At 42.7% G+C, this 26,526-nt stretch overlaps 1 protein-coding gene across 5 annotated transcripts in view; it reads left to right on the top strand.

The window, feature by feature from the left end:
* Positions 1 to 241: 241 nt before the first annotated feature.
* LOC137618772 (85/88 kDa calcium-independent phospholipase A2-like) overlaps positions 242 to 26,526 on the top strand; it is a 93,934-nt gene continuing 67,649 nt past the window's right edge. For 2 of the 5 annotated variants that reach the window (XM_068348959.1, XM_068348956.1), the window contains exons 1-3: positions 294 to 367; positions 15,286 to 15,350; positions 25,055 to 25,165. In XM_068348959.1, the coding sequence (XP_068205060.1) occupies positions 15,312 to 15,350; positions 25,055 to 25,165 (150 nt within the window). In that variant the 5' untranslated portion in view covers positions 294 to 367; positions 15,286 to 15,311. Of the gene's footprint in view, positions 368 to 15,285; positions 15,351 to 20,243; positions 20,477 to 25,054; positions 25,166 to 26,526 lie in introns of all 5 variants that reach the window. The other 3 variants (XM_068348957.1, XM_068348958.1, XM_068348960.1) reach the window with 3 other exon arrangements.

Genomic DNA, 26,526 nt, shown 5'->3' with positions numbered 1-26,526 from the left:
AAGAGATAAAATCCATAAAAAAATGTTTATATATTAATTACATCTTTATTTTCATAATATAATTAAATAAAAATATATCATTAAGTCATACGAAGACAGGAACTAAAAAAAACACATATAGTTCCCTTCTGGACTTAAAAATATACTTTTAAAAGATGAAAAACCTAAAAAATATGTTTGTAAATTAATTATATCTTTATTTTGATTAGATAATCAAAGGAAAAAATATATTACTAAGTCACACGAAGACAGAAACTAAAAAACACATAGTTCCCTCCTGGCTTAAAATTTGAACCAAACGCTCCCTTAACAACAACAACAAAGGATTGTTCTTCTATGACACAACAGATTTGACGGAAACTTTCTTGTAAGTTATTAAAAAAAACTCCGTTATTTTGCCGTGAAGGATTTAATACATTTCGTTTTTTATTGCTTGTGTTCCAAGGCTAGTTCCCAATGCGTCATTTAAGATTAGGTCTATGGTTTTCACGGCAATATTGCCGTGAATAGGTTGTGTGTTTTTGGTGTAGTCCGGGCTATTGATTGGTAGAGTCTAAGTGCTACTGCTCTGTTGTACTTTAGGGTTGCACGCATGTCGTCTCTTGACTGCGGTTATAATCACGTTATGTGTGAATATTTATTAAGGCATATAAGAGAAATAACCTGATTTAGGCTAAGGTTGTCGCAGCATTGGTAAGTCAATTACTTTAAACGCTTCGGTAAATCTTCACTCGTGCACCGTCATGAGTGTCTATGGAAAACGTTTCTCCAGAAACCCAATATGTGAATATTTAGTAAGGCATATAATATAAATTACTTGATTTAAGCTTAGGTCGGTACTTCGTACCGTCGGTAAGTCTTTCCTTATTACTTTAAACGCTTCGGTAATTCTTCACTCGTGCACCGTCATTAGTGACTATGGAAAACTCTTGTCCGGAAACCCAACTGAGGACGTATCCTTGCTCATCATGGGAAATTTACAAACGTTACCTAATCTAATCATTAAACGCCTCAATATATCTGATTGCCGCTCGGTAAAAGTTATTCCAAAGATCCAGTAAGCTCCATGTTACCTCGTACTTGAGCCATTGGGGTTTTGCAAATGGTGCAGCTCTGCTCCAAAGGTACTAGACTCCTCGTAACATTGCTTTTTTTGTGTTTTACTTTAAAAACTCATAAATTTTTTTGTTTAACAATGTTGGGTGATAGGCAATTGGTTAAAGTGTGGTTGTATTTCACAAAATGACCCTAATATAAGTAAGACTCAAAATGTAACTATGATTGATACTGTAGTAGCTTTTAGAATAGGCTAAGCAAGGCTCTGTTGGTTATCAAAATTAATAATTAAACTCTGTTTCTATTGTTAAACAGACAAATAGGTCTACCCTCGTATTTTGATTTTTCATCTCGCCTATTCTTTTATTTATATCCTTACAAGGCTGCTTTTTCAATCCAAGAACCTGCTCAACACAAGTTACAATTTTACGTGTGATGTCATAAATGACGAGAGAATTGAAAACCGCTATACGATGGACCATGACCATAGAAAATTTAGAATCATGTGAGCTAATATAGGTTTATGAATATCTCTATAATGTTTTTCTCAGAACTCATGTATATGATGAGGCATGCTGTATTAACCCTTTTACCCCCAAAGGACGCACTGGTACGTTTCACAAAACTCATCCCTTTACCCCAATGGACGTACTGGTACGTCCTGGCAAAAAAACTGCTATTTACATTTTTTTTTGCATATTTTTTATAATTTTTTGAGAAACTTCAGGCATTTTCCAAGAGAATGAGACCAACCTGACCTCTCTATGATGAAAATTAAGGCTGTTAGAGCAATTTAAAAAAATATACTGCAAAATTTGCTAGAAAATAAATAACCCCTGGGGGTTAAGGGTTGGAAAGTTCCAAATAGCCTGGGGGTAAAAGGGTTAATCTGTTGATCCTCTGGTGATAAAATTGCTATTAGGGTCTTAGACTTTCTGCCAGGGGGCAGTGTCATCAAGTATCGACCTAGTGTTGACGTTTCATAGCGTAACTAAGGAAGGAAGAGCGCTAGAAATTTAAAGATGCATCTGAAAGCTGGATAAAACTTCTATAAAGTTTTTTTTTATATTCTTTCAAATTGGTGAATGGCACACATTTTTAAGATCGCGATATATCCGGTCTAAAAGGAAATTTTCAATATTAAACTTACCCGGTGATCATATAGCTGTCAGCTCTGCTGCCCGACAGAAAAACCTAAGGACGAAATACGCCAGCGATCGCTATACAGGTGGGGGTGTACATCAACAGCGCCATCTGTCGAGCAGGTACTCAAGTACTCCATGTCAACACAGAACCAATTTTCTCTCTGTCGTGCCACCGGCAAGACCTACTAAATACGCTGTTGTTTTCTGGATTGATTTTCACGTTATTTGGTGAAGTATTCATTTGTTATTAGCTATCGCTGTGCAGAAGTTATCTTCAATACTTCCTTGCATTCTTTTATTGGATTTTGGATTATTTGTTGACGACTTGGATAGATTTTGAATTCCCCCCTTTGACTAATTCAAGATGTCTGACCCTTCTCAAGTCCCCAAGTACAGGAAGTGTAGCGCTAGGGACTGTTCAAGGCGTCTTCCGAAGGCCTCTATCGATCCGCACACCATTTGTTCCAATTGTAGGGGTAAAGCCTGTCAATTGGAAGATCGATGTGAGGAATGCGTTGGGCTTTCGGAATTCGATTTTCAAGAATTCCTGAAATATGCACGTAGGCTAGAGAAGGATAGAATCAGGAGGAGTTCGTCTCGCTCAGTTGATTTTTCCTCTCCCCATGCCCCACAACCTATTCCTTCCCCTGTAGTGGTTGCACCCGACCCCCCTGCTAGCTCTCATCAACCTTCGATGGCAGATATGATGCGTGCCATCCAGGCTCTGGGTGAGAGAGTCGAGTCATTGGCGAATGACCGCAATCAACTCATGGCTGACGTCAGGGAGTTGAAAGGTAAGAGTGCAGTGGGAAGTGAAGTGAGTGTTTGTGCAGTGAAAAGTGTCAGTGTTACGCATGAGGGTGCGTCTGTTCGTGCCTGTCGTCCTCCCAGTCCGGGACCTCTTGCAAGCTCCCAAGCCCAGGGGAGAAGCAATGTCGTACGACCAAAGGGTTCGACAGGCTTTAATCAGCGGACAGACGTTCCCTCCGTGGTTTCGGACGTATCTTGCCTAGATCGTCCCACCCACAAGAAGACGAGTGAGCCCGTTCATTCCTCGTCTGCGGAAGAGGTTTCACGCCAGAAACGATGGACCAAGGTCTCACGGCCTCTTAAACGCAAGGTCCCTTCCGAGCAAGTCCAACGGCCCAGGTGTAGCCACTGGGTCAGTTCGGACTCGCTGCAGTCCTCCGACGACTGCACACCTCCTAAGAGAGGCAAAGTGGTACCGCAACAGGCAGTAACTCCGTCTGTTGTAGACCCTAAGTGGTCTTTGCTGCAGTCTATGCAGACTCAGTTAGCTTCCTTTTTGCAGGAGTATCGTGCGGAGAAGGTTGACGCTGCACCCGTTAGCCTACAACCAACCACGGTTGTGCGCCCAGCAGACGCTGAGGCTGCCTGCTCCCACACTCCAGCTGTGAGAGCTCCTCCACCCATGCGCAGTCGACCCTGCCAGACGCATGTTGACGTTCACCGACGCACGGAACCCTCTGTTGACGTTCGTGTGCTACCACAACAACAGGAGGGTGGAGTTAAGTTGCCGTGTTTTGACGCGGTGCGTCAGCCTCCGCAACCCACGGTGGTCTCCGCTATCCGACCACAGTCAGGAGTAGACGCTTTGCGCCCCCACTCAGCTATGGTTGTTGCCAGTTCTCAGACTGACCAACAGTTGCATGACGTTGGGTCCAGTGCAGTCACGCATGCACCCGTGCTGCCGGACTCAGCCGTCCAGCTTTTACCTACTCCTTTGCCGCTTCCTCCTCAACATTCAGACGATGGACTCTCTGATGATGACGAAGCTGCACATCTTGACGACCAACACTCGGACATCGACTAACCCCAGACCACGCCTCCCTCCTTAGACTTTAGGAAAGTGCTTGCGCTGTTCAAGGATTTATATCCGGATCAGTTTGTGTCTGCAGCACCACGCTCGCCTCCGTCTGAGTTCGCTTTAGGCATGCAGTCAGCAGCACCTGCCTTTACGAAGCTCGTACTCGCTCGCTCGTCCAAGAGAGCTTTAAGGGTACTGGGAGAGTGGTTGCAGTCCAAAAAGCAACTTGGGAAGACAACCTTCATGTTTCCCCCGGCCAAGCTTGCTTCCAGATCTAGCGTCTGGTATGCCACGGGAGAAGTTCTCGGCTTGGGAGTTCCTGCCTCTGCCCAGGGCGACTTCTCAAGTCTGGTAGACTCTCCCCGCAGGCTGGCTATGAGACGCTCCAAGATTTGCTGGACTCCTTCGGATATGGACCATCTTATGAAAGGAGTTTTCCGTGCATTCGAAGTCTTTAACTTCTTGGACTGGTGTTTGGGAGCGTTGAGCAGGAAGACCTCCCCTTCTGATAAGGAAACTTCCATGCTCATTATGTCCTGCATGGACAAAGCCATACGGGATGGTTCTAGTGAGCTTGCGGCTTCTTTCGTGTCCGGGGTCCTCAAGAAGCGGGATCACCTTTGCTCCTTCTTGTCAGCTGGAGTCACCCCATGTCAAAAGTCGGAACTTATGTTTGCTCCGCTCTCGAAGTGTCTCTTCCCTGAAGAGTTGATCAAGGAGATTGCCGCCTCCTTGATCCAGAAAGACACTCATGACCTGGTGGCGTCATCCGCACGCAAAGCCACCCCTTTGCCCTCCGTGCCTAGACCCAGGATGGACACTCCAGCGTCAAGGTTCATTCCGCCCTTTCGTGGCAGAGCCTCCAGCAGAGGAGGTGCTCGTGCCGAAAGTCAATGTGGGAGCAAGAAGAAGGGTTCCAAGTCCTCTAGAGGCAGAGTCTGACTGCCACCTTCTTCAGACAGCAGTGGGAGCCAGGCTCAAGAACTACTGGCAGGCCTGGGAGAACAGGGGCGCAGACGCACAGTCTGTGAAGTTACTCAGAGAGGGGTACAGGATTCCATTCTTGCGCAAGCCCCCTCTAGCAACAACTCCCATCGACCTCTCTCCCAGGTACAGAGAGGAGGACAAGAGACTAGCTTTACAGCAAGAGGTGTCTCTCTTACTACAAAAGGGAGCGGTAGTCATAGTCCGGGACCATCAATCCCCGGGCTTCTACAACCGTCTCTTCTTAGTGGCGAAGAAGACAGGAGGGTGGAGACCGGTGCTAGACGTCAGTGCTCTGAATGTCTTTGTCACAAAGCAGACGTTCACCATGGAGACGACAAAGTCGGTTCTAGCATCGGTCAGGAAGGAAGACTGGATGGTCTCATTAGACCTAAAGGACGCTTACTTTCACGTCCCCATCCACCCAGATTCCCAACCTTTTCTAAGGTTCGTTTTCGGGAAGGTTGTATACCAGTTCCAAGCCCTGTGCTTTGGCCTAAGCACGGCACCTCTAGTTTTTACCAAACTGATGAGGAATATTGCCAAATTCCTGCATTTAGCAGACATCAGAGCCTCCCTCTATTTGGACGACTGGCTTTTAAGAGCTGCTTCAAGTCGTCGCTGTCTGGAGAATCTAAAGTGGACTCTGGATCTGACCAAGGAATTGGGTCTCCTGGTCAATATGGAAAAGTCCCAACTCGTCCCATCCCAAACTATAGTATACCTAGGAATGGAGATTCAGAGTCAAGCTTTTCGGGCTTTTCCGTCGGCCCCCAGAATCAGTCAAGCCCAAGAATGCATCCGGAACATGCTGAAGAAGGACCGATGTTCAGTCAGACAGTGGATGAGTCTGATAGGGACGCTTTCATCACTGGACCAGTTCATCGCGTTAGGGAGACTCCACCTCCGACCCCTTCAATTTCACCTAGCTGTTCACTGGAGAAAGGACAAGACGCTAGAAGCGGTCTCGGTTCCTATTTCCGAGAAGATGAAGTCTTCAGTGACTTGGTGGAAGAGCAACATTCTCCTCAGGGAGGGTCTGCCACTTGCTGTTCAGACCCCCGACCACCTTCTCTTCTCGGACGCATCGGACACGGGCTGGGGTGCGACATTGGACGGTCGGGAATGCTCGGGCACGTGGAATGCGGATCAAAGAACGTTGCACATCAACTGCAAGGAGCTACTGGCAGTTCATCTGGCCTTGAGAAGCTTCAAGTCCCTCCTTCTAGGCAAGGTGGTGGAGGTGAACTCCGACAACACCACAGCCTTGGCGTACATCTCCAAGCAAGGAGGGACTCATTCGAGGACGTTGTACGAGATCGCAAGGGACCTCCTCACCTGGTCAAGAGATCGAAACATATCCCTAGTAACGAGGTTCATTCAAGGCGACATGAATGTCATGGCAGACCGCCTCAGCCGGAAGGGTCAAATCATCCCAACAGAGTGGACCCTTCACAAGAATGTTTGCAACAGACTATGGGCCTTGTGGGGTCAGCCTACCATAGATCTGTTCGCAACCTCGATGACCAAGAGGCTCCCAATTTATTGCTCACCGATTCCGGACCCAGCAGCAGTTCACATAGATGCCTTTCTTCTGGATTGGTCCCATCTAGACCTTTATGCGTTCCCCCCGTTCAAGATTGTCAACAGAGTACTGCAGAAGTTCGCCTCTCACGAAGGGACAAGGTTGACGTTGGTTGCTCCCCTCTGGCCCGCGAGAGAATGGTTCACCGAGGTACTGCAATGGCTAGTAGACGTTCCCAGAACACTTCCTCTAAGAGTGGACCTTCTGCGTCAGCCGCATGTAAAGAAGGTACACCCAAGCCTCCACGCTCTTCGTCTGACTGCCTTCAGACTATCGAAAGACTCTCGAGAGCTAGAGGCTTTTCGAAGGAGGCAGCCAGAGCGATTGCTAGAGCAAGGAGGACATCCACTCTCAAAGTCTACCAGTCGAAGTGGGAAGTCTTCCGAAGCTGGTGCAAGTCGAAATCAGTATCCTCAACCAGTACCTCTGTAACTCAGATAGCTGACTTCCTTTTATACCTAAGGAAGGAAAGATCCCTTTCAGCTCCCACGATCAAAGGTTACAGAAGCATGTTGGCAGCAGTCTTCCCTCACAGAGGCTTAGATCTTTCCAACAACAAAGATCTACAGGACCTCCTTAAGTCTTTTGAGACCTCGAAGGAGCGTCGGTTGGCCACACCATGTTGGAACTTAGACGTGGTACTAAGGTTCCTTATGTCAGCAAGGTTCGAACCACTTCAATCAGCCTCTTTTAAAGATCTCACTTTGAAGACTCTTTTCCTCGTCTGCTTAGCAACAGCTAAAAGAGTCAGTGAGATACACGCCTTCAGCAGGAACATTGGATTTACATCTGAAACGGCTACATGTTCCTTACAGCTTGGTTTTTTAGCTAAAAACGAACTTCCTTCTCGTCCTTGGCCCAAATCGTTCGATATTCCAAGCCTTGCTAATTTGGTTGGAAATGAACAAGAAAGAGTACTATGCCCTGTAAGAGCTCTTAAGTACTATTTGAGACGTACTAAACCATTACGTGGACAGTCAGAAGCTTTATGGTGCGCCATTAAGAAACCTTCTTTACCTATGTCGAAGAATGCAGTTTCTTATTATATCAGACTTTTGATTCGAGAAGCTCATTCCCATCTGAATGAGGAGGACCATGCTTTGCTGAAGGTAAGGACACATGAAGTTAGAGCTGTCGCAACTTCAGTGGCCTTCAAACAAAACAGATCTCTGCAGAGTGTAATGGATGCAACCTATTGGAGAAGCAAGTCAGTGTTTGCATCATTTTACCTTAAAGATGTCCAGTCTCTTTACGAGAACTGCTACACCCTGGGACCATTCGTAGCAGCGAGTGCAGTAGTGGGTGAGGGCTCAACCACTACATTCCCCTAATCTCATAACCTTTTTAATCTTTCTCTTGAAATGTTTTTTATTGTTGTTTTTTGGGTTGTCCGGAAGGCTAAGAAGCCTTTTGCATCCTGGTTGATTTGGCGGGTGGTCAAATTCTTTCTTGAGAAGCGCCTAGATTAGAGGTTTTGATGAGGTCCTTTAGTATGGGTTGCAACCCTTCATACTTCAGCTCCTAGGAGTCGCTCAGCATCCTATGAGGATCGCGAGGCTCAGTAAGGAAGACGTACTTAAAAAGGCAGAGTAATTGTTCAAGTCGACTTCCTTACCAGGTACTTATTAATTTCATGTTTGTTATTTTGAATAACTGCTAAAATGAAATACGAAATACTTAGCTCTTAATGTTAACATATATGCTGGTCTCTACCCACCCCCCTGGGTGTGAATCAGCTATATGATCACCGGGTAAGTTTAATATTGAAAAATGTTATTTTCATTAGTAAAATAAATTTTTGAATATACTTACCCGGTGATCATAAATTAAAGGACCCACCCTTCCTCCCCAATAGAGACCCAGTGGGCCGAGGAGAAAATTGGTTCTGTGTTGACATGGAGTACTTGAGTACCTGCTCGACAGATGGCGCTGTTGATGTACACCCCCACCTGTATAGCGATCGCTGGCGTATTTCGTCCTTAGGTTTTTCTGTCGGGCAGCAGAGCTGACAGCTATATGATCACCGGGTAAGTATATTCAAAAATTTATTTTACTAATGAAAATAACATATTACGGACTTGCATGTTAGCTTAATAAGACAGTTACGTTAATACTACAAATGTGCGTCAGGCTTTTGTTGAAGAATTGTGCGTGTTTAAGGTCTAAGTTTGTACGGGAAACGATGGGCAGACACGGGCGTAGACCTCCATTCTGTTTCTTTAATTGTTGGGGTAGTACAGTAAGGGCCTCTTAGCCTTTGTAGTTCTTTAGGACAGACTGAAAAACTACATTTTACAAAGGAAACAAAGATAAAAACACCAACTAACCTTAGGTTCCCCACCTAACCTAATCGAGGATCCATATCCTTACCTACTTGCCCATTGTTGGGGATGTGCTACTGGCCCCTGCGATGCCCCTTAGACTACCTTATTCTTAGCTTACCCTGTCCCAACGAACTACATTCACCCTAGTTTGTCCCTCCGCTCTTCAAGTGGTCATAGTATTAGATTATTAAGTTGTAAATTCTTTTTGTTTTAGCTACAACATCTAATAACATTGCTTACCTCTACAGTATATCTGCTAAATTGAAGGGGACACGAGTGGAGAGGTTGTGCCCAGATTGGAGATAATGGCCTCATTTTTGCCTATTTCTTTTCTGATGAATTAACTCTGTAATGACCGAAGAAGCATGGTATTTGTTGCGACTTCCTCCCAAGTTTGTTATTAAATGTTCAAACTATCGCTTTTTATTCAAATGAATATATATATTTTGATTTGAAAGATAGAAGGAAAGACAGTGGGAGAGTCGAACAGGAAAGACGGAAGGAAAGTCGAATACAAAAGATGGTAGGAAAGTCGAGTCAGAAAGACTGGGAACCTCAAATAGGAAAGACAGAGGGGAAGTTGAGTATGAAAAACTGAAGGAAAAGGCGAGTAGGAAAGACAGAAAAGCATCAGTATGTAGGATTTTTCCACTCATTACGTCTAGTCCAACCGTCGTTGCCATTCTTGGTTGCCTTATGGGAAGAAAGGGAAGAGCACTTAAGGTTTTAGTTATATTTATAAATGCATCTTTTTTTTTGCAAAGCATTTTATGCAATATACTTTATGTGGTAGTTTAGATGATGGTTTGTTTTCTAGATTAATCTTCTGAATGGAAGCGTAGATTGTTTCATTCATTGTGGGTATATACAGTATTGGTATTCCATATCAGTAGAGAATGCAGATGTGTATGTGTATAGAAATTAATTATTAGTAGTCAATGAATCCGATCGAATTGAATACACAGCTGACCCATTGGTGAAACCTTTGAGCATGTTGATCCTAATTATATTGTTTAATTTAATTTATTTTTGTTTTTAGATTATTAATTTCGGGTTTTGTTTTTTCATGATTATTAGGTTTGTTCTTACACGAATGTAAATCCTCATCCTTTAGTGGGAGTGTGACTTTAGCTTGGCTGGAATTCAGCTGGTGTGATTTTAACGACTTCTGTCAGTGGTTACTGGTGTGAGTTTTCGAAGCCCCCCCCCCCCCCCCCCCTCTCCAGCACACACAGACCTCACTTTGACATTAGACGTCGAGGTTTGCAGATGTACCCTTGGTGCTCTTTGCCCTTTTAACTTTTTTCCTCTTTTGATTTCTGGTGAAAATATTTTTGGAGCTTGAGAAACCACAAGTGGATATTCGTTGCTGGACGGAAATTCGGCTCTTTTGGGAGCAGGATTCGTGTGGATTCCCATCTTTAATGCAGCTCTTGCAGTAGGGGAAGATTGTTCTCAGTCTTCCCTCTTCAATGAGTTAGAAATTGGCCGGCAGAGCAGTGGGCGGAATGTGGGAAGAGAAGAAATTAGTGGAATCAATATTGTTCACAGTTGGGGTCCTCCTCAAAATCGAGGAAATCCACCTCTGATCTTCCTCACTCTCCCTCCAACAGGTTGACGAAGAAGGATGACGACGATAGGGATAGTGCCCTCTTGCAAACCACAAAAGAAACAGTGTTAGCGGCTTCTGCAAGTGAAGCAGCAATTCAGTATCTCGCGCTCAGTACTGTAAGCCACAGAGGAAAGGGCAATAAAAAGACTTTGGCCCGTCTTAGTCCTAGTAGGCATTCCCTTGACACGTGAATTGCTACAAGCCCTGGGTAATAAGCAGGGATCGCGGGCAGAAAAAATTCCCTATGTAGACCCACCCTCTTGTCTATAGTCTGAGGACCACAGACCACGGAGATACCAAAACGAAGAGGTCGAAGGGAAAGCATCCTTACATCCTTTCCTCAAATAGTCCAATCTGTTCGATGTCTGCTTCTATGTCAAATTTGCTGAGGGTTGTAGTGGCCTAATTGGTACCAACCTTGCCTGGTGATTGCCAGACTGGGGTTTAAGTCCCGCTCGAACTCGTTAGTTCCTTTGGTGGCTGCAACCTCACCATCCTTATGAGCTAAGGATAGGGAGTTTAGGGGGAGCCTGTAAGTCTATCTGCCGAGTCATCAGGAGCCATTGCCTGGCCCTCCTTGGTCCTAGCTTGGGTGGAGAGGGGACTTGGGTGCTGATCATATGGTCAGTCTCTAGGGCAATGTCACTGTCCCTTGCCTCTGCCATTCATGATCAGCCTTTAAATCTTTAAACCCCAAGGAATAGGGGGAATACAATGTGAGACTTCTAGAGGTCTGTTCTGAAAGTGCATAACTGTCTTGCGAAGCTCCACACGTTGGCTCTCACACTTTGAACAGCGTTCGCCAGCCCTTAGGGACCCTCTCATTATCATCGCAGTAACCATTACAATCCTGTGCACCCCGCCAGGCACGTTCATCGCTCTCTCCCCTTCTCGCACAGTTGTCCACTTGCTCAAATGTTATTGAGCCATTGTCGCACTCTTCAGTGATTGCTGCATGCTCAACCTCTACGAGCATTGCATTCACCGATTTTACCAGACAGGGCACCACCACCTTAGTGATTGGGGATAACTAGCAAAGAGATTGATAGTAAAAACATTCTCTTGCCAGTCAGTGCGAGTACATCATGCTAGCTCCAATCTCAGGAGTATATGCTCTTCAAAATTTGGTGCAACCATATACAGAGCTGCTCTCTATTAGGTCCTCACTCACCCTGTAGCTCTCGCTAATCCCACTCACCTGTTCGTGCAAGCTCACTGGCTCACCATCTCCATTGTGCACCTTTATGTGACACATGCACACTTCTATAAAGAAGCATGCTCTCCAAAGCACGTACAGGTACTCCGTTCCTTGACGGGACAATTTCCCTTGCGCACAATTACTTCTCTCAAAATAAATTCAAAGGAGCATGTGCACTCATTACCAAGTTGATGCTGTGTCACCTAATCCCTCTCATACTCACGGTCTACCGTTTGATAGGTCAGTAAGTCAAGATGACTCGTCTGCAAGATCGCTGGTTTACGAGCGCTCGCGTTCTCACGGCTAGGAATGTTCCTACATGGATGTCAGTTTACCCTCTGAGGAGGAGTTCTCTCAAGAGGGATCTACAGGGATGTAATTACAGTTCATATCACATTTCCCCACTAGCCACCATTCACGGAGGCATTCTCCAGACCATCAGACTGAGTCAGTCCGGGAGTTTTTCCAACAGGATAACGTAAGCCCTTCAGAGGTACAGATAATAGCCAAGTCATGTAAGGCAAACCCTGGACCCTGGGAATCCCATAGGGCTGATGAATCGAGATGACAGAGGGCACTAGGAAAAGACAGTCTCCTTGACGTGATGATGAATCGATGTAGACAATAGTCCCTGCAGCCCCTGACCAAGGGCCTACTCTGGTAGAAGCAGAAAACTAAAAAAACTGAATCTACCTTTGTGAAGGTCTTAGTCTTGATCAGGGAATAAAATAAGCTCTGGGACAAATTGTGAAACTCGGTGAGAGGCAAAACTGCCATTAACTGTCAAAGCCTTCATTAAAGCTTCCCTGGTCAGTACTAGCTGAAGAAGCGATGGACAGCATCAACGATCAGATCTCGTGGTCTAAGAACTCGCTAAGGGTAAGTAGGTCCTATAGAATCCTATCCCCTCTCCTCTTCTGTCACAGGAGGTTCTACGTTCCCAAGAGATCGAGCCGCTCCTATCCGAATCGACGTGGGTGTCATAACACTGACCCCTGGTATCTTTGTAGGCATGATAGGCACCGAGAGCACAGTCTTTTCCTTGTCTGAATTGACTACCATGGAAGTGACCTCCATGTCCAGTCTCCAGGCAACGTCCTAGTTAGACCACTGGTTGGGCGCAGTGTCATACTTTGTTTTTTCTCAAAACCTAAGTGATCCTGAGAAGAAAAGGAAGTTTACAGACTTGGTTTTCTCAGGAGCCAAAGCAGTCACCTCTTTGGCACACCACTGGGTCCTTAATGCAGAGACGCAGTGGTCTCAAAGGTGGGAATAAAGTTAGAGCACAGGGAAGTTTTAGTTCTTCGCACTGCCCCAATTAAACAGAGTCAGACTTGGTTCTCACATCAAAGGGTTGATATGTGGAGGAAAACGAGCCATGACGCTCTTTTCCAGCGAGCAGTGACCTTCCAAGGCACCTGAATGTCTCGTCAGACCCTTGAATCACTGACTCTAGGTACGATAAAGTCTGCCCTTTAAAAAACTTTTACTTGGGCCAACAACCAGGCCGACTTCTACACCGTCTCAGGCTTCCCACAGGGCTATAGATACCGACCCTACATTTCGAACCCGTTATGGACAATCCAGAAATGGCAGAGGTAGGAGAGGAGCCAGAGGGTGCTATGGCCAATTGTCCCCTACTGAGACTGCCACGGATTGGGGATGCCTGCGGAGCCAGTGTGTAAAGTGGCAGCAGCGCAGCGCCAATGACTGGATGGCAAATGTCCTACGTGACGGGTACTGTATTCCCTTCATTGACTCTCTCCTTCCTCTCTCAAAGATACTATAAACATTCATTTCTAACCTTGGCTCTTACAGCCAATCATTTCTAGTGGAGAAGGCATCTGGGGGCTGGAGATCAGTCCTCAACCTCTCCTCCTTGAACACATTCATCCTGTCGACCCCGTTCAAGATGGATACGGTGAACACGGTATGGTCGGCAGTTCCGACTTCATGCTGACCGTGGATCTGAAGAACACGTAATTGCAGATCCCAGTCCATCGATCCAGCAGAAAGTTACTCCGCTTCACCCTCAGAGGAAAGACTTTCAATTAATCGGTCCAGCAGAAAGTTCCTCCGCTTCACCTTCAGAGGAAAGACTTTCAATTAATCGGTCCAGCTGAAAGTTCCTCCTCTTCACCCTCAGAGGAAAGACTTTCAATTAAAAGTCCTGTGTTTCTGACTGTCGATAGCTCCCCAGGTGGTCTTGTGAATCTTCACTCTTGTTTCAGTTGTGGCTCATCCCAATGGGATTTGTCTGATAAAGTATTGTACCTCTATAACTGGCTAAAACTCCTCCTCCCGAGGTCAGCCTTTCCAGCACAGTGATAGACTTTTCGCATTTTGTCATGATCTCACGATCTGGGGATCATGATAAATCAGGTGGTCACAAAGAAGGCGAAGAACATTCCTTCGAAGAATCACATCAGCGGACTTAGGGAAGTAGCCAGCCTTGCCTCCTCAAACGACTTGTCCCTGCGTGGCAATGGCAAAGGTTGCTCAGACACCTTTCGTCCCTGGAGAAGCTTGTATCTCACGGGCGACTCCACATCAGTGTTCCTACTAATGGCACCTGAAGACACTGGGTGGCAGCCACCGACTCCCCTCAGCTCATAGTTCCAGTCAACCAGGAAGTAAGGCAGAATTTATCTTCATTGATAAGGAACAAGAATCTGCTAAAGGGAGGTTGCTTAGACTGCCCTCCTCGGGAGATGGTTCTTTTCAACAAACGCATCAACGATAGGCCGGGGTGCACGCTTGAGGAACGAAATTGCCTCAGGCTATTGGTCCGAGGAGGAAAGACGATTTCACGACGCTATATTAAAAACGAAAGCAGTGATCCTGGCCTCAGAGTCATTTCAACATCAGCCGATAGATCACTCTTTGGTTTTCATAAACAAGTAGATTTTGGTTAGTTACTCAGCAGGTCGTGTATCATACCTGACCCCATCATGGGATAAGATGCATCTCGTCTAAGATAACAATCGCGATGTTCACCCGGGATAAGAGGCATAGTATCATGCCATTTTTCCTCCTTTCCTTCCCCTCTCTCGGGTGAAGTGGTTCTCCCATTATTTGCTGGATCAAACGTTGTTGCACGCCTTTTATGGTTCGGAATTCTAAACCAGCCAGTTTGGTTATAAGAGCTTCCTCCATCCTCAAGATATGTCTCCCATTAAAGGCAAGTCTTTATATAATTTTTCCTAACTATACAGACTCAAATCCTTGAAGTCTGACTTTCTGCCACAACCACTAAGCAAGTCCTAGGCGAAGGCCCAAGTTAAGTCTCGGTGTGCTGGCAAGGGCCGGGGCTTCCCCCGCCAGTAATTACCGACACCTCGTTAAAATTCCAACGGCTGAATTCCGGCCTAGCTGAAATTATACTCTTATGGAAGAACTTAGGTTTGTATAGTCAGGAAAAATACATATTTTTAAAATTTTTAGTTTTTTAACTTTTTAGTTGACATAGATTTTGTTACTAACCCTGCATGCCTTTTTATTTTCCTCCCAATTGGGTGAGCTTCTGTGATAACGGCGTTATAACTCCTTGTAGGTGCGCGAATTGAATCGTAATTCTCCATGGATGAGCTGGAAGATGTGGTAGACATACATCGAGAGGTTAGTAACGACGGCACCGCGTCCGTCACGAAGCCGGTGCGTCCGTTCCTGGCTGTAACGTCTCGACGGGTGTCCTTGAATTTTGTCCCTGTTAGTAGTGTATGTTAGTGGAAAAGGTGGTCATTTACTTCAGCTTGTATGTCCTGTTTGTATATTAACATTTCGTGTTGGCTAACAGAACGTTGGTATGCCCCTCATAGATGATGTTTCTTTCATACCGTAGTGGATTGGTCTGTTTGTTTAGTTACTTTAAATGTTTAGTAGTGATGTCGTTGTTGTTTCCACTAAACGCAGATGAGAACTGAATGCGATTATAGCCTAGTGCATTGCATAACCCTTTTTTATCCTCTAACTTTTGTAATGTTGGTGTTGGCTTCTGCAAATGTTTTTTTCAGTGACAGTATTCCATTTGTTTTCAAATTTTCATTAATTTTTAGTTGTCGCATTCGGATCGCAGATGTCGATTATCCTCGTGCATGATTGTTCCTTTCTGTAGGGGATATAATGCCATATGTGCATCTCACATGGCAAACTGTAGGCGTTTAAAGCTTCCGAACCTGATTGATTTCTTCCGTCTTGCTATCCAGCCTCTTGAATTTTACTTCATGGAGTAAGAGGAGGGTTATCCCCCCCACCCCAGCTACACAACTGTGTCTTATTTATGCTTGCAGGAAATTTATCTGTTCAAAGGCAAGTGGTGTGTGTATCGCTTGATTTTGTTTTGTTTTGTGAATACATCCTCCAAGTTAATTCATTCTTATCTCATATGTTTGTCATCATGTTGTGTGTTTGCTTGCAATCTTAGTTCAAGTGTTTTTGTTTCTGTATTATGTACTTGAATTATTACTGTGTTAATATAATTATTTAAAGACAAGGCAGTTTTTACAGTTTGTTTGTGGTCTTGGAAAAGACTATATGCTTAATGTATATGCTGGGTTAAAGACCTCTCAGAAGTCAATGTTATGAAAGTACAGCGAGTATTAAACTTAAGGGGCTCGGAAGAGACAGGGCCACGCCAGGGGTGTTCAGCTAGATGGGTTTGTGTCTGTTGTTTTCCCACAATTTCAATTGAAGGCAACTTGGCACCTATGAGAAAGCTTTTGATTATGTCAAAACTTCAGCTGTAATGAAAGCATTCAAAGACAAGGAATAGATGAATCTCACGTTAGAACACTGCAAATGAAGATAAGGGTCATTTTGTAGCGTAGACTTCTTGGTCGGTACCAGTCAGTGGGACTTAAATTTACATCTAGGAAGGAAGGCAATGTATGATTTATGATGGTTTCATTTTCAAATGTATTTTCTGCCATTAAAGCTTTGTTTTGCAACTAGTAGTTATTGATGCTTTCAGTTGTTTAAGACTTTTAGTGCTGTAGTTATACAGATGTAGATATGTCTCTCTTGATCAAGGTTTTTGCTTCCCAAAGTTAGCCTTGACTTGATTGGTCTTAGTAGATCAGGAATGGATGTGGTAAGTAGGATGTAGTAATAAAGCCATTAACCAGTTTGGTTCAGTGCGAAGATTGAAGATGAATCCTAGGGTTAACAACTATGACGTTTAGCCATCTAGCGACGGGCAGATCTCGCTCGTCATTTGTCCCCACAAAGAGGATCTATAAAATGAAGATGTCTTTGTCCAAACTTTTAAGATAGTACTGTTTATTAGATCCGTGGGGGCCATATTTGACAGCCCTCTCCTGGTAATATCACTTTTGATGGCAGGGATAAACCAGTAATCATAGATGCTTGTCAATTTTTACAGCGGGTGCATCAGATTTCCTTGCTAACCATAACCCAATATAACAGATTGAGAAGACGTCTTTAATGGTGCATGTCTCTAAAGTATGTCAGTTTCCACTTAGGAAAAAAGTTACGAGAGAAAAATTGATAAAGATTGTATTAAGGGGATTAGAAACGTGTCTGATTCGGGAGGTCGCCAAGATGTTAAAGAGGGACGATCGTCGAGTCTCGGCGTTCCGGGAGTTCTGCCCTGATACGGTACAATGCAGTCTTCACTTGAGTTCCCCAGCAACTTTCCTTTGTAATTCAGAAATCGGTGACATCGCATACTGTATACTAACTTGGTTTCAAGTCCATGTCATACTTTTAGTAAAAAACTAATAGAGTAGCAGAATGCTATCATGTGGAACACCAGAGAAGATTTCTACCTGGGAGGGTCATGCTGGTGTTGTACTTCATTCAGTCAGTACACTGTGTGTTTACAACGTTTATTTCCCCCCAAGCTGCACTCTCTGTATACAGAAGGTCCTCAATTTACAAACGTTCAGAAATACAAACGTAAATCCAACTGAAAATAAAGATATGATAAAGAAATACCATAATAAAACAATATTATATCATTCGATACATTCAGCACAACAAAGTTTATAATAACCTGATATCTATTTCATATGAAATCTGACTATTTGTTGACTTTTGTGGCTGGAAATCACAGTCATGAGATTCAGGGTAGGTCTACCTCAGGCCAAATAAATAGTCTTGCAAACAATTTGACTTCCAAACAACTCCTTGGAACCAGTTAAGTTTGTAAGTTTAGGTCCTTCTGTATTCTTCTTCCTTTCCATTCCTGTTTCATTCTTTCTATCTTGCTGTCCAGCCTCATTATTTTTACTTCATGCTGTCATTGAGGGGTTTTCCGCTAGTCACCCCAATCTAATATCTGTGGAGAACTTCCACAGAAGAATTCCCTGAGGCTCATCAGTTATGATGATCTAAGTAGATCGAGAAAATCACTCGGTAGCTCATGCCAGAGTCTTGTTGTTAATCGGGTCAGAAGCATATTGAGGTTACTTATTTTAAATGAATTTTTATATCTAAGTTACATAGGCCTTCGCGAGATTCCTCCACCCGTTTCTGTTTCATGATCTCTTGCACCTTCTTACAGCTTAGCATCCTCGAATCCTGTACAAAATGACCGTGAAGGATTGTTTTAGATCACTTAAGGAAGATAACAAAGCAGACCACAATCTCCCAAAAAGGACCCCCTACACATTCCACTCAATTACTGTATTGTAAATGAACCCAGGGGAAGACGTCTTAGTAACGCATTATATAAACAATCTGAGATTGCGTTTGAATACAATAAGTACAAGTAAATTGAAAGCTATATTTCGCGAGCCAACAACCTGGGCTTCCTACCACTTACGGCTAGAGAGCCCTACGGTATTCCTTTGTATAAACTGGACTTCCAGAGAAGAAGCAATGTAAACATCACGGGAGATTCATAGAAATGATAAACATTCTGTCTATAAATGGGGGAAGATAATTTCCTCCAAACTGTGTTAGTATTCATACTAATCTCGTGGTTTCAAATTCTTGTTTGTTCCAACACGGAGTACTTACCTCGAACTACTTTCTTAGGAGTATCTGGGATCTCCTCCCATCCGACCAGAGTTTTGTGTAGTCTCTTGTTTTGTTAGAAGTTGTGGGACCAACGCTAACAGGTATTTTTCACGAGGGCTAAATCTCCTCGACTCGGCTGATTATGAGTTCCTTTTTCTGATTCATAGACACGAATTACCAGGGCTTTGTTCCCGCACTAACAAACCTTCCGCTATTTATATTGAAAGTAATATCCAATATAAATAGCGGAAGGTTTGTATTAATTAGGGAAAAATACAAATTATCTCAGAATTTGTCATTTCTTCCCATACTTAACAAACCTTCCGCTATTTAAATTGGATATTACTTTCAATATAAATAGCAGAAAGTTTGTATTGATTAGGGAAAAATACAAATTATCTCAGAATTTGTCATTTTATTGAGGAAGCTGAAGTTCAATCCAGCCAAAATCTTATGAAGTCGGGCAGAATCGTGTAAGTTACCGTGATAATCGTCCCTCGGGGACAGCACGACGATGGCATTCCTCATGGTTTCTTGTCAAGAAGACGTACAAAAGATTTAAGGGATAGCTAAAGGGAACGGAGATGACCCCACCTCCTGTCTGGCATGAACGCTCTTCAAGAGTGTGACATTGTGTAGCTCTGCGTGTCCTATCTCTTTCATAGTGACAGTCTGCACTCAGGACTACACGCTTCTTCCAAACCTGCAGAGGCTATTGTGTGTATAAAGTTAGCCTCGTTATAACCTCCGTTGATAGTAGGTACTGTATCATTAACCATATTAAATAAGAGGTTTGTATTTATGAAATATTACAGCTCTCACAAGTGATGTATGTTGAAATTTTTGCTAATTCTCATGATTCATAATTTTGTATGTAAGTTTAGCATTTGCAGTACACAATGTATAATTTTTGGCAAGTGCCTGTAGCATTCTGAAAAGCTTTCATAATTTTTTTTTGTTTATCTAGATATGCTTTTTGTTGTACAGTAATATAGTTGCATTGATAAGATTATGCTGAAATATCCAGAGCACCTTGTATACAACAGCAATTTGTCAGCAGCATTTTATTTAATCACATATGTTGCACATTCAGTTTGCCATCAGACACCTTTTTCTTTAAGTTTCTCTTATGCAGAAGTTCCCCAACTTGGAAACATTCAGATACAAACACAAATTAAACTGAAGATAACAAAAGATAAGATACAGAAATACTTTGATAAAACAATATTGTATCATTTAATACAGTAAGCAAAACTACATTTGTAATAACCTGATATCTATTTCATAAGAAACCTCGACTATTTGTTGACAATTCGACTTACAAAACAGCTCTTGGAACCAATCAAGTTTTTAAGTTGAGGACCTCCTGTAGTTTACCTTTGTATTCATCCTTGCTCTCCTCATTCCTGGATTTTAGAAGAGATAAACTTTTTGAGTAACTGTAGGCAGCGCCGGCCACTCCCGGGGTAAGAACGCGGAGGCTCCCCCGAGACAAGCTAACGCTCCCCCTCGCTTTTTTTTGTTTTTCAGAGACTAGTGGTCCCCCACACTCGTAAGATAAAATTGTCTCTAGAGGCACCATGGGAAGTACCGACGTACAACTAGACTGTACTGTACTCCGTACTTCAGTGATTGACTAACCCATCAGACATTAAATTATTCACTAAGCGCCTTTTGGGGGGGTGTCCTCCTACCCCCACCCTCCCCCCCTTATAAGCTGTGCATGTCCATGCAGCTCGAGGAGATCGGACGCCATGCCAAAAGTAGGTGACCTGTGGAGGACGTCTCTCGTTGTCCTTTTGTTGTCTGGCTTATGCGCTTCTTCCTGTCTCTGCTTTTACATGGTGGATTTAGTGTTTACTTTTGTTTCTTCTTCTTCTTCTTCTTCTTGTGCTTTATCGTTTATATGGCTTTTGGTTTTGTGGTTATGCATGTGTATGTGTTCTGTCTTTTCAGCTTTTATTATTGTTGTTGTTATTATACTAACTACGCTACAACCCTAGTTGGAAAAGCAGGATGCTATAAGTCCTATTAGGGCTCCAACAGGGGACGTAGCCGAGTGGGGAAAGGAAATAATAGGGAAATAAATAAACTGCAAGAGAACCAATGAATATAAAATATCTTTAGATCATTAACAACATTAAAATAGATGTGTAAATTGTTAAATTGCATTAATTTATTAGAGGAAAATTATGTATTAAGTTTTAGTTTGTCTGATACTGTGTATGGTGAGAAGTTCCGTATGCTGTACAGTATTTCTTGATCGCATCAACACTCACTCAGATTAGTCTCAGGCTAATGGGGCCACATCTCGGTTCTTTACAGATAACGAGACCTACTAGCTGAAATTTTTTATATACATTTTGTCGTTATTTACTTTGCCGTGTAATTCAAAACGTTATTCTAAACATTGTATGCATTCATCATCAGCTTTAGCTTTGAGAGTGAGCATGTGGTATTTTCATGTCTAAGAAAGGATTTTATCTGTGGGTGGATTTTTGTCCGTTTTATCGACTAAAATTTCACGAAAGACGAGGATGTTAATGCACTCGTACAATTCTACAAGAAGGGAACAGTCTTGATTTCCGACCTGTGAGAACCACTCATAAAATTGAGGCATGCCTTCACTCCCATTGTTGCTTCATTACTCCTGTGTTCCATTCTGATCCTCATGACTTTTCTTTTAGTGTTCGAAGATTTCCCCAATGTATTTTTCCTCCTTGTAATTGCACCGGCTGGAGTTAGATTGTAGGCAGATATATTTGCTGGCCCTTTCAGTACGTTCAAAGCTGTTAGTTAGAGCCACTGATTGATTCGGCTTCTTAGCTAGACTGTTTTATGTCTTCCCTTCGATGCTCCTTTGCTGACACTCCAAGTTTTGCATCTTCTCTCTTCAATTCTTTTACATATTTTTGTGCCCATCTTTGATCACCGAATGTTTTTCTCCCCTTTTAGAATTTTCCTGATTACTAGTGTCTCTTTCGGACTCCATTTAGCAGCTTGTCATGTTACATGCTTGTTTCCTCCTACTAGAAAAACCATTTGTCTGTCCTTTATCTCTAGGTTTTAAAGGTCGCTTATGAACGGTAAAAGCGAGAGATTGAACATATATACATATAATCAGCCCGTAAGACCCCTCTCTCTCCACCCAAGCTAGGATCAGGGAGGGTTAGGCAATGTTGATGACTCAACAGGTAGACTTGTAGGCCCCCCCTCCATCCTTAACCCTTTCGCCCCCAAAGAACGTACCGGTACGTTCTTGCAAAACACTGTTATTTACATGTTTTTGCATGTTTTTGATAACTTTATGAGAAACTTCAGGCATTTTCCAAAAGAATGAGACCAACCTGACCTCTCTATGACAAAAATTAAGGCTGTTAGAGCAATTTCCAAAAAATATATAGCAAACTGTACTCGAAATTTAACCTTACCTTTGGGGTAAAAGGGTTAACCCATAAGGATGGTGAGGTAATTGAGGTTGCAGACACTTCAAGAAACTTTTTAGCTTGAGTGGGTATCAAATCCCTGTCTAGCAGATTGCCCTTAGCCCTTGCATTGCATGCTAAGTCCCCAGGGACCTTCTGAGTTCTTTGCCACACTTTCCTCCAAGAAAATATTTTTAAGATTTTGATATAATTGAGGTTTTGTGTTGAATCCCGCTAAGTCTAGGGATCCTTCTTTACGTAAAAATGAAAGAAAAATCTCTTCAAGGAAAATTAATTTCTGTAGACCTAGTAGGAATGTTTTCCCTACGGTCAGACGAACATTTCCATGGTCTATGTTTTTCATGCTGTTGCTTGAGTCGTCGTGCAGGGTGTTTAAATTGCTACCCGGAAAATAAGGCAATTCCGTCATTATGTAATTACGAGTTTTGATTTTTAAGGTCGGTAATGGAATGCCTTGATTTTAATCTTGTCGGCTTCATCCCTTCGTTCACATATCAACAAAAGTTTTTCTCTGTTGTATAGAAAATTGTAATGTTGCTAGTGCTTGTCTTTCTTAATTTACTTATCTCACAGTGTAGTTCTTAACTTCTGCCAAGTTATGTGGGGGGAAAATGGAGAACCAGCCATGTTCTATCAGCTAAGTACCTGATCCCATTGCTTATAGAGGTTGCTAGGTAACTTGTCTGGGGGGAAGATCAAGAGGGAGCTAGAGTAATAAGAAGAATGTGCTTAATATGAATTATGTTTGTCACTACTGCTGAATAATAATACAAATTTTTTTTGAAAAACAATACGCACACTGTCAAGGGATTGAAGTCCATAAATAATTGTCATACGTCATCAGGGGTTTTCAGGTAATTTCAGTTGTCAATAGATGACGTTGATCCCAGAGGAGCTTCCGGTCTTTCCTTTACTCACTTTGTTGGAAGACGGGATAATGGAGAGCCAGCCATGTTCTATCAGCTAAGTACCTGATCCCATTGCTTATAGAGGGTGCTAGGTAACTTGTACCGACGATGTCGCAGAATCCACTTCTTTACATCCTCTCCAGTCCAGTGTTTAAAAGAGCATTAAGCTCTGCAGTGACCATATAGAAGAATATCCAGATTTCTCTACAAGAAGGAATCCATCTGTCAAAAGAGTACCGTGAGAAGGCACTTCATTGAAGATCGTGTTGCCGTCTTCCTATTGAGATTCAGATCATTCGACAGTTGCATCATGGGATAAAGACCAAAGTTATCTGCAAAAATGCCGTAGTTTTCTCCTTTACTGGATGCAAGGCTCCAGTTTCCCTCACTGTTCACTCAGTCAGACCTTGGCCACTCACTCTTTAGTGTCTTCTAAAACTGCATCCACAAGTAGGGAAGATCATCTCTCAGATGTGATTACCAAAGGTACCTGAATAGCAAGCATTCATGGCTCTTACTTTATCTTCTAAAATCAAAAGCCCTCTTCAGTATCTGGAACCTTCATTTAGACCTGTTTTTAACAGCGATCCTCAAGAAGATATAATCACTAAGTGTTAAAGCAGTGTATGTAAGTGGTTACTTTCCACTTGGTAGGGGTAGAAGAGACTCTTTAGTTATTATAAGCGGCTCTTCTAGGCGAAGGACACTCCAAAATCAAAACATTGTTCTTTACACTTGGGTAGTGCCATAACCACGGTCTTTGATTAGATTTCTCTTGCTAGAGAGTGCACTCAGAGACACTATTCCATGTGTTTCCTTATTTCCTTTCATTGCTGGACTATTTTCCCTGTTGGAGCCCTTGGGCTTATAGCATTCAGACTAGATAGAGTTCTCTTGCTAAAGGGTGCACTCAGATACACTATTCCATGTGTTTCCTCATTTCCTTTCATTGCTGGACTATTTTCCCTGTTGGAGCCCTTGGGCTTATAGCATTCAGACTAAGATTGGAGTTTGGCTTCTTAGCTTGTATTAATAATCATAATTCTGTGATAATATGGAGCCTTCTTTTGTTTTTGCGTTGAATTTTCAATGGCCAAATCGGCCTTCGTTTGTAGATCAGAAGTCAAATGTCGGGATGTATCTTTCTCGCGCTCTGGAAGGACAAACCTCTCCTTGTTCACTTTGTTGAGCTCCACATTAAACAAATATTTTTTATTTACGAGTCTCTCTGTCCCATGAAGGTCTTTAAAAGCTTGGCATTACTTATTAGGTACCTCATCCCAGCAGGTCATACCAGTTTCCAGCAATTCCACAGTAGAGGATGTTATGGTTGCTTGGTGTTGTAAAAGTTCAGTCTGGTTTGGGGACAATGTCCCTCTCCTTTCCTGGCAATTTTCTTCAGTATGTTTGATGTCTAAAGGATCTTGATTTATCCACTGTCAGTACTAATTACTAGTCCCCTTACAGATTCTGAAAATGTCAGGATACCAGTAAACTTGAAATCATTCATTCCAGATTCTAAAGAGAATAGATTTCTTTCCACGTACAGTACTTTCCGAACAAGTCTCTCTTGTTTTTGCAGACACTTAAAACTCAATAGGTTACATTCAGGATGTCAGAAACAGCCTTCGTGTGGAAAGTGTACGAGTCAAGTATGTTAAGACAGTTTGGGCATGAACCAAAATGAATCAACTTTCAGGACAGTTTTCCCCTTGAGTCTGTTGTGTTTGATTATGGAAGGGAGAGAAACAAGGAGGGTTAAAGTTTGAAACAATGCAAAAAAAAAAAAAGAAATAAAGCTTATTTTTCATCTGCTTTCTTTTATTTATTCAGCCAGATTTGTCTCAAGACTGAGATCGGGAATATCATGTAAACTGCAATTGCTTAGCTTGTGTTAATTACTTTTGTTTTTTGAGTTTATAGATGATAAAATCTCTTACAAATTTCTTTTGTCAGATATGCATCTAATGGCCTCCCTCCTTTTCAGCTCATAGTATCAGATTCGTCGGTAGCTCCTGAAGGCAGCCTCCAGAACAGGATGACGCAGTTCTTCGGGAAGCTCGCCCGAGGCTTCGGTTGGGGACCACAGCCAACCAAAGTACGTAATATTTTAAATTTTATACATTGATGTGTAACAGAGTAAGATCGCAGGTGAGCTCGTGTAATGTTTTTTCATAGAATTTTATTTTTAACGTGAGAAATATGGCCTTAGATACCATCATGGTCTGTCTATAAGTAAAATAGCAGTTTACGTTAAGAATTAAATGCCGTTGACCTTCTTGCCTGTAAATTAAGAAGATCCATCCTTTTTTCTGTGTATGATTACTCTCGTTATGAAACTTCACTCCCAATGAAAAGCATCTTGAGCAATTTAGAGAAAAGGCAAAGAACTATTTCTAAAGGTAATGAGTTGTTCTGAATTCTCGTGTGTGTTTCAAGTTGCCGCAAATACTCTGATAGTTACTTGGAGAGGAAGAGGAAAAGTTGACTTGAGATCTCGCCTATCAGACACCAGGTATTTTTTGGAAGAAAATAACTGGTACAGCGTCATGCCTGGGATGGTATGGACATGTGTTGAGGGTGGATGGCGGGGAGGGAGTGAGCAGGGCTCGGGAGGAACGTGTTCGGGGGAGAAGATCAAGAGGGAGCTAGAGTAATAAGAAGAATGTGCTTAATATGAAATTATGTTTGTCACTACTGCTGAATAATAATACATATTTTTTTTGAAAAACAATACGCACACTGTCAAGGGATTGAAGTCCATAAATAGTTGTCATACGTCATCAGGGGTTTTCAGGTCATTTCAGTTGTCAATAAATGATGTTGATCCCAGAGGAGCTTCCGGTCTTTCCTTTGCTGACTTTGTTGGAAGACGGGAGAAAGGGAGGGATAAATATTCTGTCTAGTTAGTTGAACTATGAACATGAACAGATTTGAGACAGATACAATGTTCTTGTTCTATAGAGCGGCCCCCCTTTCTCTTGCTCTGTATCTAGGAGCGGCCAATCAGCATCGTTGTATGTGACCACGAAAGTATTTTGATTAAAGGCTGGTTAAAAAGATATCTTAATTTTAGACTTCACTGCATCTGTTTATTTTAATCAAAGCCTAGCATAAACAGAAGGAAATAGACATGATAATTACTTGATCAAGTTTCAGTAGCTCCAGTTAGTTGTGAGACTTCACTGCATCTGTTTATTTTAATCAAAGCCTAGCATAAACAGAAGGAAATAGACATGATAATTACTTGATCAAGTTTCAGTAGCTCCAGTTAGTTGTGATATTAAGCGTTTTATTGCTGGAATTCTGTCATGAAGAATTGTTCCAACTTAATATGGTATCAAATTCAAATCTGTTAATTCAGGCTACCCCTGAAATCAGCATATTCGAAAATTCCTGATATCTGTCTTTTAATTGTGGTTTCTATTGCAGGTAAAATACATCAATAGAAAAAGGTTT

Source organism: Palaemon carinicauda, chromosome 25 (genome assembly GCF_036898095.1).
Source record: "Palaemon carinicauda isolate YSFRI2023 chromosome 25, ASM3689809v2, whole genome shotgun sequence".
Classification (NCBI taxonomy): domain Eukaryota; kingdom Metazoa; phylum Arthropoda; class Malacostraca; order Decapoda; family Palaemonidae; genus Palaemon; species Palaemon carinicauda.
This window is presented reverse-complemented; position numbering and strand designations above follow the sequence as displayed.